Below are 16,149 nucleotides of genomic sequence, written 5' to 3'. Positions count from 1 at the left end.
AATGAGTATTATTCTCCTAAGTTATGTCGTTTATTTGTCACTGTTAATTATTAAAGGCAAATAGTGAATAAACCACAGTGCAATTCTTCACCAATTAAAATATGTAGTGGAGATAAAAATAGGAACTGAGAAATAAATGCACACACAATAAAAATGACACCATTTTTTTTGGACAAATATCCTTCGAAAAACCCCGAAGGGAAAATCGATGTAGCAAATTATGGTTTTATTATTATGCAAAAATTTGAGAAAATAATTACAACCGATTTCCCAAATGGAAAACCTCAAGCAATACACTGGAAAAATACACTAGAGACACCCGAGTCTCCTCTGCAACTGATTCGGCCTCTCTCTGGGCAACTCGGACCCTTATCTGGAATTCATACTTCCTCCATAAATGCTCACTGTTGCTCAAAGTAATTTCACACAACCCCAAAACTGCCTCTAATTGAGACGTCCTTCCTCCCTCTACCTCTAGAAAGAATTTTCTCCGCCTCTGGGACACTAATCTGGCACTTGGCAACTGAAGCGAGTCTCTTTTGGCAACTTGCACTGGTGTTTCTAGCTATTCGCACTAACTGTAGTTTCCCTCTACAGATAATTCAGCCTCCCTTCTCCTGACTCTCTGACACTCGAAAATCAATGGGAATCTCTCTAAAATTCTTCTCTTCCCAAATCTTTGTTGCTTCCTCTCTCTGGTGCTTTCCCTAGATCGAACTGTGCCCTCGCTGAAAACTTCGAATTGGGGAATTCAAACTGCCTTGCTTACAACCTGTAAACCGTGTCTTCTCCAAGCCCCTTTAACTTTCTCTTTTAATCTCTCGTTGGACCATCAATGGCCAAGATCTAATAATGATTAATGGCTCAGATCATCTTAGACTCCGTCAAGTGACATTTCTAGAAGTCTCTAGAAAAAAATCGATTTCCTCAATTAGTTCCCATTAATTAATCAACTTTCCTAAGTTATCCTTAGGAGCGTTTTAATTATTGATCAATTAATTCAAATGAGAGTTTTCTAAGTGTTTTCTCTCGAAACCTTTTCTGGGTTTTGGAGTCCTAGTGTTCCTTAGCCTCTCTAACACCTTAGAGACTAAAACCATATCCATCAAAAACTAACACTCCCTCTTAATCAGGAAGTGTTCTCCACTATACCCATTTGTTCTCTGGAATAGACAAACTTGGCTCTGCCTAGAGCCTTCATGAGTAATCAGCCACCTGTTGGTCTGTGGGAACATGTTGTAGCCGAACAGCTCCACGCTGCACACAATCTCTGATGAGGTGGTATCGTATGTCTATATGTTTCGACCTATCATGAAACACTATATTCTCATAGAGCTTGATGCAACTCTAATTATTGTAGTAGATATTGGTCGCCTTCGTCTTCCGACTAAACAAACTCACTAGCAACTTTTGAATACAAATAGCTTCACATGTGGCCATGCTAGTTGCCATGTATTCTACCTTTGATGAACTCAGCACCACAAACTTCTTCTTCCTACTACACAAAGACACAACCTCTGATCCAACGTTGAAGCAACACCCTCATGTGCTTTTTTGATCCACTGAACTACTTGCCCAAGGTGCATTTGTATAACCCATAACCTGACACCATCACCTCAAGTATACCTCAACCGATACTCAACTATGTCGCGCAAGTACCTCAATATATGCCTCGCTACTATTTACTACACTCTTAGGTCCCACCATAAACTGACTGAGAGTGTTGAACATGAAGCAAATGTCCGGTCTGGTGTTGACCAAATACATGAGCGAACCGATGAGCTATTTATACAAGGTCAGGTCCATGTCCTTGTCCTCTCATCCATCTATCTTCCTCCAGTTAGTAATCATATACATAGACATTGGCCTTGTTACCCACCACTTGTGGATGACTCCCTTAGGAGAACTCCTAGATGGTCCTCAGTCGACAGCCAGTAGCCCATTGTAGCCACCAAATAGCTCGATGTGCCACCATCTCCGCCACCTAAGCCAGCCATTATGCACCCTCGCCCATCTGTCATGATTGTATGTTTGAAGGTGGGCCTTCCAAGCCCGAAGGTGTGGCTTTCATTATATAGTTGGGTACTTTTGTTTACTTATCATGGACAATTTTTGGCATGATTAGTTAGGGGATTCGACGAAAAATTTTCTTGGTTTGTACTCTTGTCTCCTCTGTCCAACTTGGTGGTTAACCTTGTATCCTAGTCACAAGGGATCTCCTTTATTGGCTACTAGCTTTAGGAGTGCCACTACATGGGAAATCCCTATTTTGGTTGCATGGCCCTGCTCCCCGACACCACAGACATCACTCCCCTCCGCTCATTATAACCCCTTTTCACATATCTCCCATCAGGGTCCACATTTTTCCATTAGGTCCACAAGGAGTTAGCCTCCCCCCTCCCCTTGTCCACACTTTAGGTTGGACCTAGAATGATGCCCTTGAGGTTGATGCAGCTAAAAGAAAGTTAAAAGCGTAATTTGGCCACTCTCAACAGGAAAAGTACCATAAAATGCAAAAGATAGTCGGGACATACAAATTTAGCACGTGGGCAAAAGCCAAACATGAGCTCTACCCCCATTATGGCCATCACCTGGGTTCCTAGGGCCCCCTTTATTAGCCCCATTCAACATTAAGGAACCCATGATTGTCCCAACCCTTGGTGGGCGATCAACTGCCCAACCTTAAGAGGATAATCACTGCTATATCTTACACACCATGCTCTCATCCCTTGGAGCCCCAAGCAGTTATAAAAGAAAAATCAATAAAAGGAAAAAGGCATATGAAGACGGGTGGAAAAACAAAAATCAACGTAACTCATGTACCACAATGTTATAGATCTGACCCAAGAATATTATAGATCTGACATGATAATATAAGAGAATACAAATAAACCCAGAAATAATATGAAATGATTCTTTATTATCAAACCCTTAAGGTAGGGCAACACCATACATTCACTCCTTAAGGAAGGAGAACACTCCACAAGCCATATCCCTGTTCATACAAGAATACTTCTCTTCATCTTCATATCCCTCCATGTGGAGTCTCTAGCCTTTATATAGGCCTCATACATACAATACCATGCATCATTACCATGGTTCCCTCAAGGCTCATACCATCAACTAATACCATGGGCCCATTAAATTATTATTAACTACTTGTGGTCCCTTACATGACATGGGTTAACCACCTTATTTATTACTATGGCCCATCCCATTATTACATTATTACCTTGGGTACCACCCTTGGTACCCCATATTATCCCCCCTAGGTATATAACATTCCACCCCCTAAGCATGTTTCGTCCCCGAAACATGGGAAGAACACAAATAATAAGATCTACTCAAAAGAGTAGTCCACTGGTACCATGCATGTGCATCTAGCCATCCAAGAGAAAGGTGAACCCTCGATCTCGCTGGTGCCTCGCTCACTTGAGATGGAAGTTGACCGTGGCAACTCTTCTGTGTTGATGTGTAGTGGGTGGATCGTCTCTCCTTTCTATCCATCATGTGACTACTTGGTTTCCATGATGGTTGTCTTGCGGGGCGATGTGGGTGATGATATGTTGAAGTTTTAACCCACGATGGCTTTTGCTTGACTTCACCCTGATGTGGTGCCTGTTGTGGTGTCTTCTTTTTCAATATGACTTCAACTACTGAGCCCTCCTCTGATGTATCATCACCTGTAGCCTCTGTTTGTGTTTGATTGTTGATCATCAAAGGCTCATCATCTGACGTGTCAGTCCCTTGAACATCTTCTGCTTCAGCCTCCTTGGACTCTACCTCCTTGTTAATGGAAATATCCTGTAATGTAATTTTCTTCTTTTTATACCAGAGCTTCAGGAATTTCTTCTGCACATTAATATTGGTAGTACCCACTAATTCCATCCAAGGGTATCCCTAAACAACATCCATGTTATTCATATCTGAAGCATAAAAATCACCATGAAACACATACTTATCCATAGAAAGCTTCAAATCCTTATAGATTTGAACATCCTTATCATCAACCTGTGTATGTTCAATTTGTTTTACTGGGACTTGCAATTTTTGTGCCAAATTAACACTGATAAAATTATGTTGACAACTAGGATTGATAGAAACAATGATCTTCTCTTTCTGAATCAATCCATGAATCTGCAATAAGGATATACCAGTAGGAAATAACCCTTTAGGTTCCATAGTTTCCTTCTTTTCTGTAAAAATAAAATCTTTGCTAGGCAATGTGACCCGACGAGCTAACTGGCAAGCCTCCTTCCACGTGGGAGGGTGGTGAAGTAGAACTTGAGCTTTGATGGCTTCTTTAAGACCGTTGATAAAACATTCCTTGAAGAATGGATCTGTGAGACCCCTAGTGCGAAAGGCTAAGGCTTCAAAAGCGGTAATATATTCCTCCACTGTACCAATCTGTCGGAGCTTAACGAAACGACCCAAAAAAGATTCTTCCTGTTCAAAGCGATCTAGGCCCGCCATCACAAAAATATTGGCGAAAAATTGAAATTGTCACAGTTTCGTCAATATTGCTCAGAATCCTTATTATGACATGTTTTTAGAAATGGAACCCTCATTCTGCATCTGCCCATGTGATAGAAATTTTGATCCAGGCACTAGAATTCCAGATCTGCGCTGCAACTTTCCCGCCGTCACCCAAAATTTCTGAAAAAAGAGCTGATTTTAAATCAGCGATATCTTCCTCATCCGGACTCCGATTCGCCTGATTTTTTTTTTTGAAATCAGGTGTTTTGTCACAAGGATTCCAGATCTATAATTAGATATTACAGATCTGGCACCAGGACGTCCAGATCTGCGCCGCAAATTCGCTGGCCCTAAAAATTCTCTGCAACCCCACTGATTTTTAGATCAGCGATATCTCCTTCATCCGGACTCCGATTCAACCGATTTTTTTTTTGAAATCGGCTATTTTTTCACAAGGAATACAGATCTGCAATTAGATTCTGCAGATTTTGCACCAAAACGTACAGATCTGATCTGCAAATTCGCCACCCAAGAAACCCTGCAAAAATGAAAAAAAATTCTCCACGGTTTGCCCAAGAAAGAGCTCTGATACCAATTGTTATAGATCTGACCCAAGAATATTATAGATCTGACATGATAATATAAGAGAATACAAATAAACCCAGAAATAATATGAAATGATTCTTTATTATCAAACCCTTAAGGTAGGGCAACACCATACATTCACTCCTTAAGGAAGGAGAACACTCCACAAGCCATATGCCTGTTCATACAAGAATACTTCTCTTCATCTTCATATCCCTCCATGTGGAGTCTCTAGCCTTTATATAGGCCTCATACATACAATACCATGCATCATTACCATGGTTCCCTCATACCATCAACTAATACCATGGGCCCATTACATTATTATTAACTACTTGTGGTCCCTTACATGACATGGGTTAACCACCTTATTTATTACTATGGCCCATCCCATTATTACATTATTACCTTGGGTACCACCCTTGGTACCCCATATTATCCCCCCTAGGTATATAACCCCTTTTCACATATCTCCCATCAGGGTCCACATTTTTCCATTAGGTCCACAAGGAGTTAGCCTCCCCCCTCCCCTTGTCCACACTTTAGGTTGGACCTAGAATGATGCCCTTGAGGTTGATGCAGCTAAAAGAAAGTTAAAAGCGTAATTTGGCCACTCTCAACAGGAAAAGTACCATAAAATGCAAAAGATGGTCGGGACATACAAATTTAGCACGTGGGCAAAAGCCAAACATGAGCTCTACCCCCATTATGGCCATCACCTAGGTTCCTAGGGCCCCCTTTATTAGCCCCATTCAACATTAAGGAACCCATGATTGTCCCAACCCTTGGTGGGCGATCAACTGCCCAACCTTAAGAGGATAATCACTGCTATATCTTACACACCATGCTCTCATCCTTTGGAGCCCCAAGCAGTTATAAAAGAAAAATCAATAAAAGGAAAAAGGCATATGAAGACGGGTGGAAAAACAAAAATCAACGTAACTCATGTACCACGATTGCTCCCTCCTACATTCATACACCCAAGTGTGAGCTTCCCTCACCATTGCTACCCTTGTACAGTGGCATGCGGCTTGGAGCCTTCCACTGATGACCCACTTCATTCCATCATGATATCACATGACATCTACCACTTAAGGGATGTACCATAGACCTATCATTCCCTTAGAGGTTGAAACCAATTAATAGGGTCCTTGATTAACCTCCTTCAACTTGGAGACACTTGTACGTACTTAAGCCCATTATGGAAGGGCATGCCACTGTGAAGTGTCCACTTGGTTCCATGATTTGTAAGCTCATTTACTCAATTGCACTGATGATTCGTTGTATTGGAAGGTGAGGAGATGCATTGCATCTTATACAGGATTGGAAGTTGGTCATCGTCTTGGGGTTTGGTCTCCCTATATGAGGTCCAAGCCTTCAAGAGGGTCATATTGGCATTTTGTTAAATTGGCAACTAGGGCAAAACTCCATATGGGTCAACTTATTTATGGCAGCTGATATTTTTATTGGATCCCTCTCGTCGAGAGGTGTAGGATTGATCCAAAGATCATCCGATTCCGATAAGTATTTATGGAGATATGAATTTATTTTGTTTATATAATTATCATCAAGCCGACCAGCTCTTATGTAGGCTCTAGAAGCCCAAACGTCATGTCTATTCAATCATCCGCCTTTAGTATAAATAAGAGAGGATTTGGATTCATTAGTACAACTCATTCTTGAGTGATCTCTTCCTCTCCACGTCTTGGGTTTTGGGAGGAGTGAGACACCAAGAGTGATACGCTAGTCTTCAAGTGATGCCCTAATGCCCTAGCTGTTGTATGTTGCCCTAAGCCACAGTCAACGTGAGAATCTGCCCATGGAAGAGCCGCAGTCATAGCGCTAGTCATTAAGACCTACACGCAGATTATGAAGACATCTACACGCTGGTCAGATTATGAAATACGCTGATTTCGTTTGCCTCTGAAATTTCGCATATAGGAGCAGAGCCGCAGTAGGGTTTGACTGCACCTTGTTTCGGTTTTAGGTGCAGTTATGATCTCGGCTGTCTGGATACAGAGTTATTGTGCATGGACTACCTAGCTCTGCATCATGGCAAGATTTGAAGGATCACATGCGCCGTGCTGGTGATGTGTGCTTTTCTCAAGTTTACCGCAAAGGCAGTGGCACTGAGGGAGTTGTAGACTACACAAGCTACGAGGATATGAAATATGCTATAAGAAAGCTTGATGATTCAAAGTTTTGCAATCCATTTTCTCGATCTTACATAAGGGTTAAGGAAGATAAAGAACATCCCAAAAATTAACATGGTATCGGAGCTGAGGTGAAGACAATGCCCAAGCAAGAGTGAAAGAGCAATCACCGAAGACAGTTGGGACAAGACAGAAGGATCAATGGATTCCTCATAATTCACCTAGGGTGAAGTCAAAGCAGAGAATGTTATCAGAATGGCACAGCGGAAGATTCTGATGGTCCATCTTAAGATCACTTCATTGGGAAGTTCGGATCTAAGGGTGGAAGGAAAGGCGGAAGCCTTGTTGAAATAAGTTCGGCCATTATGCGAAGGAGTGTCCGAATGGCAGAGACACATGTCTTGATGAAGATAACAATCATTCCTGGGACATCTTCAATGATCAAAAGAATGACTGGTAATGCAAGTCATCAAGGAAATGGTCGACTCTTCCACGAAAGCAAGGAACCCCAAAATCTCTTTTATGTACCTGGTTGTCCATCTCGGAAATGGAAGTCAAAGGTTACAGGGTGGCACTTATCGATGGAAAGGTATGTGTTTGAAAATAGATCTTTTAAAGATGTTTTTGAGTTCAGGGTTGTATCAAGTTGCAGGAAGTCCACTGGGGACCATGTCCATTGACTCAGCACCGGAGGTCTGTGAGACAGATGGTGACTAGGATGCCTGAATTCAAAAAGAAGCATGAAGGTACATGTCTGAAATGTACCGAAGGAAAATATTATAAGGGGACCATTCCCCTCATGCAGCAGGTTCACAGGTTTGGAACAACCCGAGGAGTTTGAGAATCATGATCAAGGAATTTCATGTATACAGGTATGGCTTGAAGAAAAACACCTCAGGCATAGTAGGAGAGGATTGATAGCTGTCTAATGCAGCTGAGATTCACTAGGAGTGAAACCGATCCAAACCATTACTCGAAGGTTGTGGATGATAAACCTCTTGTACCAGCACCTATGTCTGACAGGTGCAAACCCTCTCATTTATAGGAGACAGAGGGAGTTGGATTCGGAATGTGGGAAGATAAGCTGCAAGCTTGTGACTGCCTCGAGGATCTTAACTTTCAGAAGTTATATGGTAATGATATGCCTTTGAGTTTCATAAACTCATTCGCATTGATGTTCTTGGAGAACCTCCGTTCGAACATATGTGTTGCAATTAGCATGGTGAGGTCATATTTGGTTGAGCCTCACTGGATTGGTACCAAGAATCTTCTGAGATATCTTCAGGGGCACAATCTCTCATGGATTGAGATACACTGCCGAAAATATGAAACCACATGATTATTCGAATGATGAGTGGGCAGGCAGTGTGGAGGATCACTAGAGCACTTTTCAGTGTTGGTTCTCTTTGGATTCTGCTTCGATGCAGGAAGCAGAAGTCGGTCACTATAAGCACCGCCAAGACCGAATACATGGCTACGAGTATGATCTTGTATGAAGCTGCATGGTTGCGGAATTTCTTAGCTGTTTTCGATTATTGAGGAATCCTGTATTCAACAATTGCTCCAGCGAACAGACATCAGATACTGCCTTATCTGGGATATGGAAAGTCGATGAGCAAGGAGGCTCCATCGCACTGAGATGATATACAGGTCGCTAAAACCCCGGGGGAAAGATCAAATTTGTGATTTTCCCGAATGACTTGGAGTCATCAAGAGACCTTTGTAAAAGGGTCCTGCATGTTGCATACATTGAGCTCTGGGAGCTCTGTGGGGCTTACAGAATCTACTGGAGCAACATACGACCACAGGGTGACTCACCCTCCCCTGGTGGTGCGCACTGGAACAAGATGATTCGCTCTCTTTTGGGACAAGATGATTCGCTCTCTTGTGTAGCAGGATGATTAGTTCTCCTGTGAGACCTGGATTGATGTGTTCTCCATGGCGATTGTAGCAGGATTGATGTGTTCTACTGTGAGGCCTGGATTGATGTGTTCTCCATGGCGATTGTAGCAGGATTAATGTGTTCTCCTGTGAGGCCTGGATTGATGTGTTCTCCATGGCGATTGTAGCAGGATTGATGTGTTCTCCTGTGAGGCCTGGATTGATGTGTTCTCCATGGCAGCCTGGATTGATGTGTTCTCCATGGCGATTGTAACAGGATTGATGTGTTCTCCTATGAGGACAGGATTGATTAAGTTCTCCAGTCGAGGCATCCTACCCATGCAGTTTGGGACTCATGGGAAGTACCTCTCATCTGATCAATGAGCAGGGAAATGAAGTTAGGGACCATAGTAGTACCGATGGACGCATCGTTGTATCTACCGTACTCCCTACGCTAGGATGTCCTCCATTGATCCGGGATCAATGATACTGGTCTGGGACCAGTGGTAGGAGTTGTACATGCTATGACGCTGACTTCGGGTCGGCTGAGACTGGTCTGGGACCAGTGGTACATACTCCGAGACTGACTTCGTGTCAGTACAGTACTGGTCTGGGACCAGTGAGAGTGGTACATACTATGACGCTGAATTCGGGTCGGTTGAGACTGGTCTAGGACCAGTGGTACACTCTCTGAGACTGCGATACTGGTCTGGGACAAGTGATAGGAGTGGTACCTACTATGACGCTGACTTTGGGTCAGTTGATACTGGTTTGGGACCAGTGGTACGCACTCTGAGTCTAACTTCGGGTCAGTGGAGAATGGTATGAGACATTCTCGATTAATTCCTCTTCTTCATAGTTCAGCAGAGCAGAGCCAGCAGAGTTGAGCAGAGCAGAGCAGAGCCAGCAGAGCTGAGCAAAGCAGAGCACAGCACAGCAGAGCCAGCAGAGCTAGCAGAGCCAGCAGAGCTGAGCAGAGCTAAGCAAAGCCAGTAGAGCTAAGCAAAGCCAGCAGAGCTGAGTAGAGTAGAGCAGAGCCAGCAGAGCTGAGCAAAGATGGGTAGAGCAGTGCAGGGCACTGATGGCAGAGATAGTACAGTCGAACATATGGATCAGCAGATGGAGTTCCCCCTAGTTGAGAGGGAGTGTTAAATTGGCAACTAGGGCAAAACTCCATATGGGTCAGCTTATTTATGGCAACTGATATTTTTATTGGATCCCTCTCGTCGAGAGGTGTAGGATTGATCCAAAGATCATCCGATTCCGATAAGTATTTATGGAGATATGAATTTATTTTGTTTATATAATTATCATCAAGCCGACCAGCTCTTATGTAGGCTCTAGAAGCCCAAACATCATGTCTATTCAATCATCCGCCTTTAGTATAAATAAGAGAGGATTTGGAGTCATTAGTACAACTCATTCTTGAGTGATCTCTTCCTCTCCACGTCTTGGGTTTTGGGAGTGAGACACCAAGAGTGATATGCTAGTCTTCAAGTGATGCCCTGATGCCCTAGCTGTTGTATGTTGCCCCAAGCCACAGTCAACGTGAGAATCTGCCCATGGAAGAGTCGCAGTCATAGCGCTAGTCATTAAGACCTACACGCAGATTATGAAGACATCTACACGCTGGTCAGATTACGAAATACGCTGATTTCGTTTGCCTCTGAAATTTCGCATATAGGAGCAGAGCTGGAGTAGGGTTTGACAGCACCTTGTTTCGGTTTTAGGTGCAGTTATGATCTCGGCTGTCTGGATACAGAGTTATTGTGCATGGACTACCTAGCTCTGCATCATGGCAAGATTTGAAGGATCACATGCGCCGCGCTGGTGATGTGTGCTTTTCTCAAGTTTACCGCAAAGGCAGTGGCACTGAGGGAGTTGTAGACTACACAAGCTACGAGGATATGAAATATGCTATAAGAAAGCTTGATGATTCAGAGTTTCGCAATCCATTTTCTCGATCTTACATAAGGGTTAAGGAAGATAAAGAACATCCCAAAAATTAACACATTTGTAGGTTGAGCGTAGAGAAACATGGGCCTCCACTATAGCAGAGAGTTGATAGCCACATCATGGAATCCTTCAGCACCACTCAAATGCTCACTCATGTTCCATTTATTTGACGATGATGATGTACCTGGACCATCTTGCCTAACTAGCTACACACTTGGCCGTTGTTCCAGGGCCAAGATGAGGATGTGTCTCACCATGGGAGACAAAGGGAGGACTTGCATCATTGTTCCAGCCCTTACAGATGGGATACATGCTTGTTCAATCCACTTGGAGACCCATGAGGATGTTTTTATGCCCCACAACCACTTGAGAGCACAACATGTCACTTGCTTGCAGATCAAGGGGTCACCCCCTTTATCACTATTTTTGGAGCTCTTCCATCCATTTTGGCACATTTTGGACTTCATTAAGCCTTCCAACGGCCCTCCTAACTATTGTATTATCATTTCGAGCCTCCTAAGGGACTTATTTTTCATGTTATGGAGCTATTTGGTGGGCTTGTCACCTATTAGGGTGTTATTTTGCACATTAAAGACACTTTTAGGGGTTTGTTAGGCTAATAAGTGTTGATTTGGGGTAGCATCGGATGTGCTCTAGCAATGAAAATTGGTGGAGAGGCTACAGCACATGAGATCTCCAAGACCCAGAAATGGATTGGGGAATTCCACCTGGTTAAAGAGATATTAAAATAATTAATATTTTTAATGGGTTCCTCAGTCTAAACTTAGGAAAATAAAAATATTAATGGGTAATAACACATAATTCACAAGTGAGGGATTTTGGAAGTTTTGATCTTAGACATTCATCATTTTGAATATTCCAAAACCCGAGGTCATCCTTCCCTCAAGTCTTTCTTGGAGAGCCCTTCTTTTGCTTCTAAAACAAGCAACCTATTATCTAATCCTCTCCTTTGAATGGGAATTGGAAATCACATTGTGCATCATTATTGACCTCACCATTCTAGTGATTTTCCTATACTGGGACTCCTCCGATCGGTGAAAATCCATCAAATGCAGGGGACATTGACTGAGGTGACTGTGGGTCCTTGTCCCATTGTTGCCACTTGATCTAGTAGTAGTCCCTTTGGAACCGCTCCTAGGAACCCTGCTAAATTAAGCGGTAACATTTTTGGCACCATTGCCGGGGAAACGAGACATGTGTCTTGTTCCCCATAAGACATATTGACATATCATTCTTGGCGACTCCATTGGAAGAACGAAGTCATAGTTCTTCATTGAACTTTAAGGTTAATGCTTGTAGGGTGATAGTGGGACCTTGTCTTATGTGTGTCGGTTTTAGTAGGCAGCAAGGATCTTCAGAAACCCAGCTTATAGGAGCTGTGACAAGACCAGACTACCATTTGAGCTAAAATTTGATAAATACTAAATGGGAAAATTGAGCTGACCTATAAACTGAGGTCCAACTGACCTTAATGTATGAAAATTTACAAGGAAAATTACAGGGATGACTTGACGTAAGAGACAATCTATATAGGATCATCTTAGAGACATTGCTTAGCATTATTTGAGGAATGATCTGTTACTGATCTATGTCAACAATTGCCAAGGAAAAAACTTGTTCATGTTACTTCAATTTAATAAATGATATTCCACCTCCTTTATCATGCTTTCCAAAGTGACGACTGGCTAAGTCATATGATGTATTAGTTTCATAGGATGTACGGTTATGATGCAACATGTATCAATGCTGTAAGAGATGATGTCAAAAGCCTACCTCCATATAGCATTTGATTGATAGTTAGTTTAGTCCATGGAGGTAATATTGTAATTTTTCACTATATTTTGGTACTTGCAATCACTATAAAATACTTTGCCTAAACAGACATGCAAATAACATCCAAAATAAAGACAACCTCCAGTACATGATAATGAAGATCATCTTTGACACTTTTTATGAACTGAAGCAAATGAGCAAGTACAATGGATTTGACTAAAAACAATGTCTTCCTCATCTTTCTAATCACTGAAAATTCCCTAAGAAGTATTTATAAAAAATTCTATGGCAAACCTGTAGTTCCCACACTGTCGACAGAGCCTGACTCCAGAACATGTCTTTCAACTGCCAATGCCAACTCTGCAGCCGCCAGTCCTGCATCATTCCTGCTTAGAAATGACAAAAAGGAAAGTAAGTACTAGAAAAGAAGTATTTAGAAATTGTCGATTCTAGTAAAAAAAATTATTATATGCACTTAACACTCAGCAGCAAGTATCAAAATAATTCAGCTAATTAAGTATTTAGTAGCTTATTTGGATTATAATGATCGATCGAAAACCAGAAGCTCCACAAAAATTCCATGAACTGATAAGATTCACTTGTGTCAATTTAAAAAGGTTTTTAACTGTCATTGCCAACTTGATAGCAGCCAGTCCGGCATCATTTTGGAATAGAAATGACTAAGAATAGTAACTACTAGAAAATAAGCTGCAAGGATGAATTATAGATAAAGTAGGTAATGCAATTCAATATGCACTTGGCAGTCTTCACTAGTGTCAAAAAAGTTTAGCTAGTAAATTATTTAGTAGCTCATCGGGATTTAGAACTGGAATGAATAATCTAAAATCATAAACTCAAATTTCATGAATTGATAAGTTTCACTGTCTCACTTAAAAAAGGACTTTAGATTGTCCATAGGAGGTACAGAAGCTATACGAGCAAGGTGTGATCCTATGCAAAACAAAGCTGCATACAGAGGATCATATAATGACTTTAATAGTGGTTCTTCTAATGCCAAAGAAGTGTGAGTAGGATCATCATTAAAGATTTGAATGGGAGCGAGTTTACCACAAGTAACCACAAAATTGAAGTTCACATGGAACTATTAAATTAAGGAACAAGTCACTAAATTTCTGTGAAAAGCACAAAACTCAATATACCAAAAGTTATATATTTGCCTAACAAGAATAAATGGCTTTTGAAAATTTAAGGATCATTCACAGAACATTCAGATTCCACCTATCCTTCACAGAATGTTACATGAAAAGAAAGAAAGGGAAAAATATGAAGCACTAACATTGTTAGTAGCGTTACCACTCAATATACCCCATATGGGTGCAAGATCTTCATCAATGACGAATCTGTGTAACTCGAGAGATCCCCCACTCTCACCTAGGTTTCATTTCCACTCTTCAAGGTGAATCTCAATCACCACTATGAAGCAAAGGGTACCCTACAAAGGATTCCTGCACTGTGACCTAAAGGTGCCCAACCACTGGATGGTTTGTTTATTCTCTGTTTGCATTGAATACAAGAACGAGAACTCTGTTCTTTCCAGATGGAAATTATTTATGTAAAGGTCAAAGAGCACGTGATAATTAAAGTCATGTTTAATGCTTTGAACAAATTTTCAACAATCATCTGTGACTTATTTTTGAACTTAGAACCACTATAGTCAAGCAGAATCAGTCCTGTTACCCCTCATGTCAGAATGGGTACATATACTTTTCACTTGCAATTAACAACATTGTAATCCCAACATCACAAGTCAAAACCCTTGTAAAAATCATGTGAGTTGTTATTTTTAGGTGTCCTGGTCCTTGTGATGGCTGGAGATGGCCTATCCTTTTGGTCTAAGTCCTTGATCTCTTTGTTCTATATAGGATCTGAAGATTGTGGATGGATTTCAATGGGACTCATGGTTTAGAGAAGCCTTGGTTATGTAGAGGTGATCACTGGTATATTGGCCAATCTAACCCACATGAAGGTGCACCTATGTCTTACCGCATGGTTATGTGTCTTTGGCCATGGCATCTTAGACAGTTCTCAACATGGCAGTCTCACAAATCCAGCATCTTCACATTTCCTGACGTAGATCATGTTGCCTAATGAACGTGGTCCCAAAAGTCAAAAGGTCAACTTGGTCCCAAAATGCTCAAAATGATAACAAGATGGCATGCCACATTGAAATTTTTTCAAACAGTGAAGGCATGAGGCAGTTACAGGTGGTCAAAGTTGGTCAAATAGCACATGGGGCTTCTAGGTGTTGAGAAATCAATGCTTATAGGAATTAGGGTTTGATTCTTCTTTCTTGATAATTATTTGTGAATTATGTTGGCTTCTTTTACTTCTTTATTAGTTTATATTTCATCAAGCAATTACCAAATTAAATGTATATGAAGACCACGGGAACAAGAGACACAAGATGTAGGCACTCAGCCAGGGAAAAACCCCCCAAGGGGAAAACCCAGTCCAACTCTTCCACTAGTAGATTCCAATCAAGATGAGACAATCCAAGATTCTTTAGACCTAAACAAAGACCTCCTTCAATCCCCAAGTCAGCCCTTCCTCCTTGTAGATGACCCCTGCCAAAGTCTCCAAGTGTCAACTTCTTAGTTGCAGCTACAACCCAGAATTTCGGCCCCCGACTACAGAATTTCGACCCCATCAACTGCCCAAAAACTTTGCAAGTATGAGAGATATATAGCCCAAGAACTGGTTTTAGGTCTTCCTAGCTTCTTCCTTCCTTCTCCAACTACTTCGCTCTTCCTTTTTGCTTCTTCTTGTAGATCGAACTTGATAAGTGAGTGCTCCAAATAGGTCGAGTTGCCTCTCTATATATAGCCTTTCTGTTGGGTAGAATAGCACTAATGTAGGCCGACTTCATGAGGACAGAGCCAACCTTGTGTGGAGATGACTTACATGGATGTTCGGGAGAGGTTCACATGGAAGGGCCTCAAGGAGGACGTGCTGCAGCACATACGGGAGTGTGAGGCCTGCCAACGGAGCAAGGGTGGAGCTGACTCACCCTGCAGGGCTACTACAACCACTTCCCATTCTGGAGGGGAAATTGGAAAGTATTTCGATGGATTTCATCACTGGGATCCCCATAGTACACAGGAAGGATTGCATATACGTAGTGGTCGACAGGTTGACCAAATTTGCTCACTTCTTTGCCTTCCCCACTAGGTACACGGCTGCACAGGTTGCCGAGTTGTTCTTCCGAGAGGTTTTCAGGCTACATGGGCTCCCCAAGAACATTGTGAGCAACAAAGACTGCAGATTCATGGGTGGCTTTTGGCAG

General features: G+C 42.0%; 1 protein-coding gene across 1 annotated transcript in view; it reads right to left on the bottom strand.

Annotated features, from left to right (window-relative positions):
- UAH (ureidoglycolate amidohydrolase) overlaps nt 1-16,149 on the bottom strand; it is a 316,347-nt gene that overhangs the window by 199,471 nt on the left and 100,727 nt on the right. Inside the window, exon 8 of the mRNA XM_089381136.1 lies at nt 13,140-13,231. Coding sequence (XP_089237262.1) covers nt 13,140-13,231 — 92 coding nt within the window. The remainder of the gene's footprint in view (nt 1-13,139; nt 13,232-16,149) is intronic.

The sequence above is a fragment of the Pinus tabuliformis genome, chromosome J (assembly GCF_031772625.1).
Source record: "Pinus tabuliformis cultivar Carrire ecotype Pingquan chromosome J, CPIR1, whole genome shotgun sequence".
In the NCBI taxonomy this organism is placed as follows: domain Eukaryota; kingdom Viridiplantae; phylum Streptophyta; class Pinopsida; order Pinales; family Pinaceae; genus Pinus; species Pinus tabuliformis.
The sequence above is the reverse complement of the archived record's forward strand: the minus strand, read 5'-3'. Positions and strand labels throughout refer to the sequence as shown.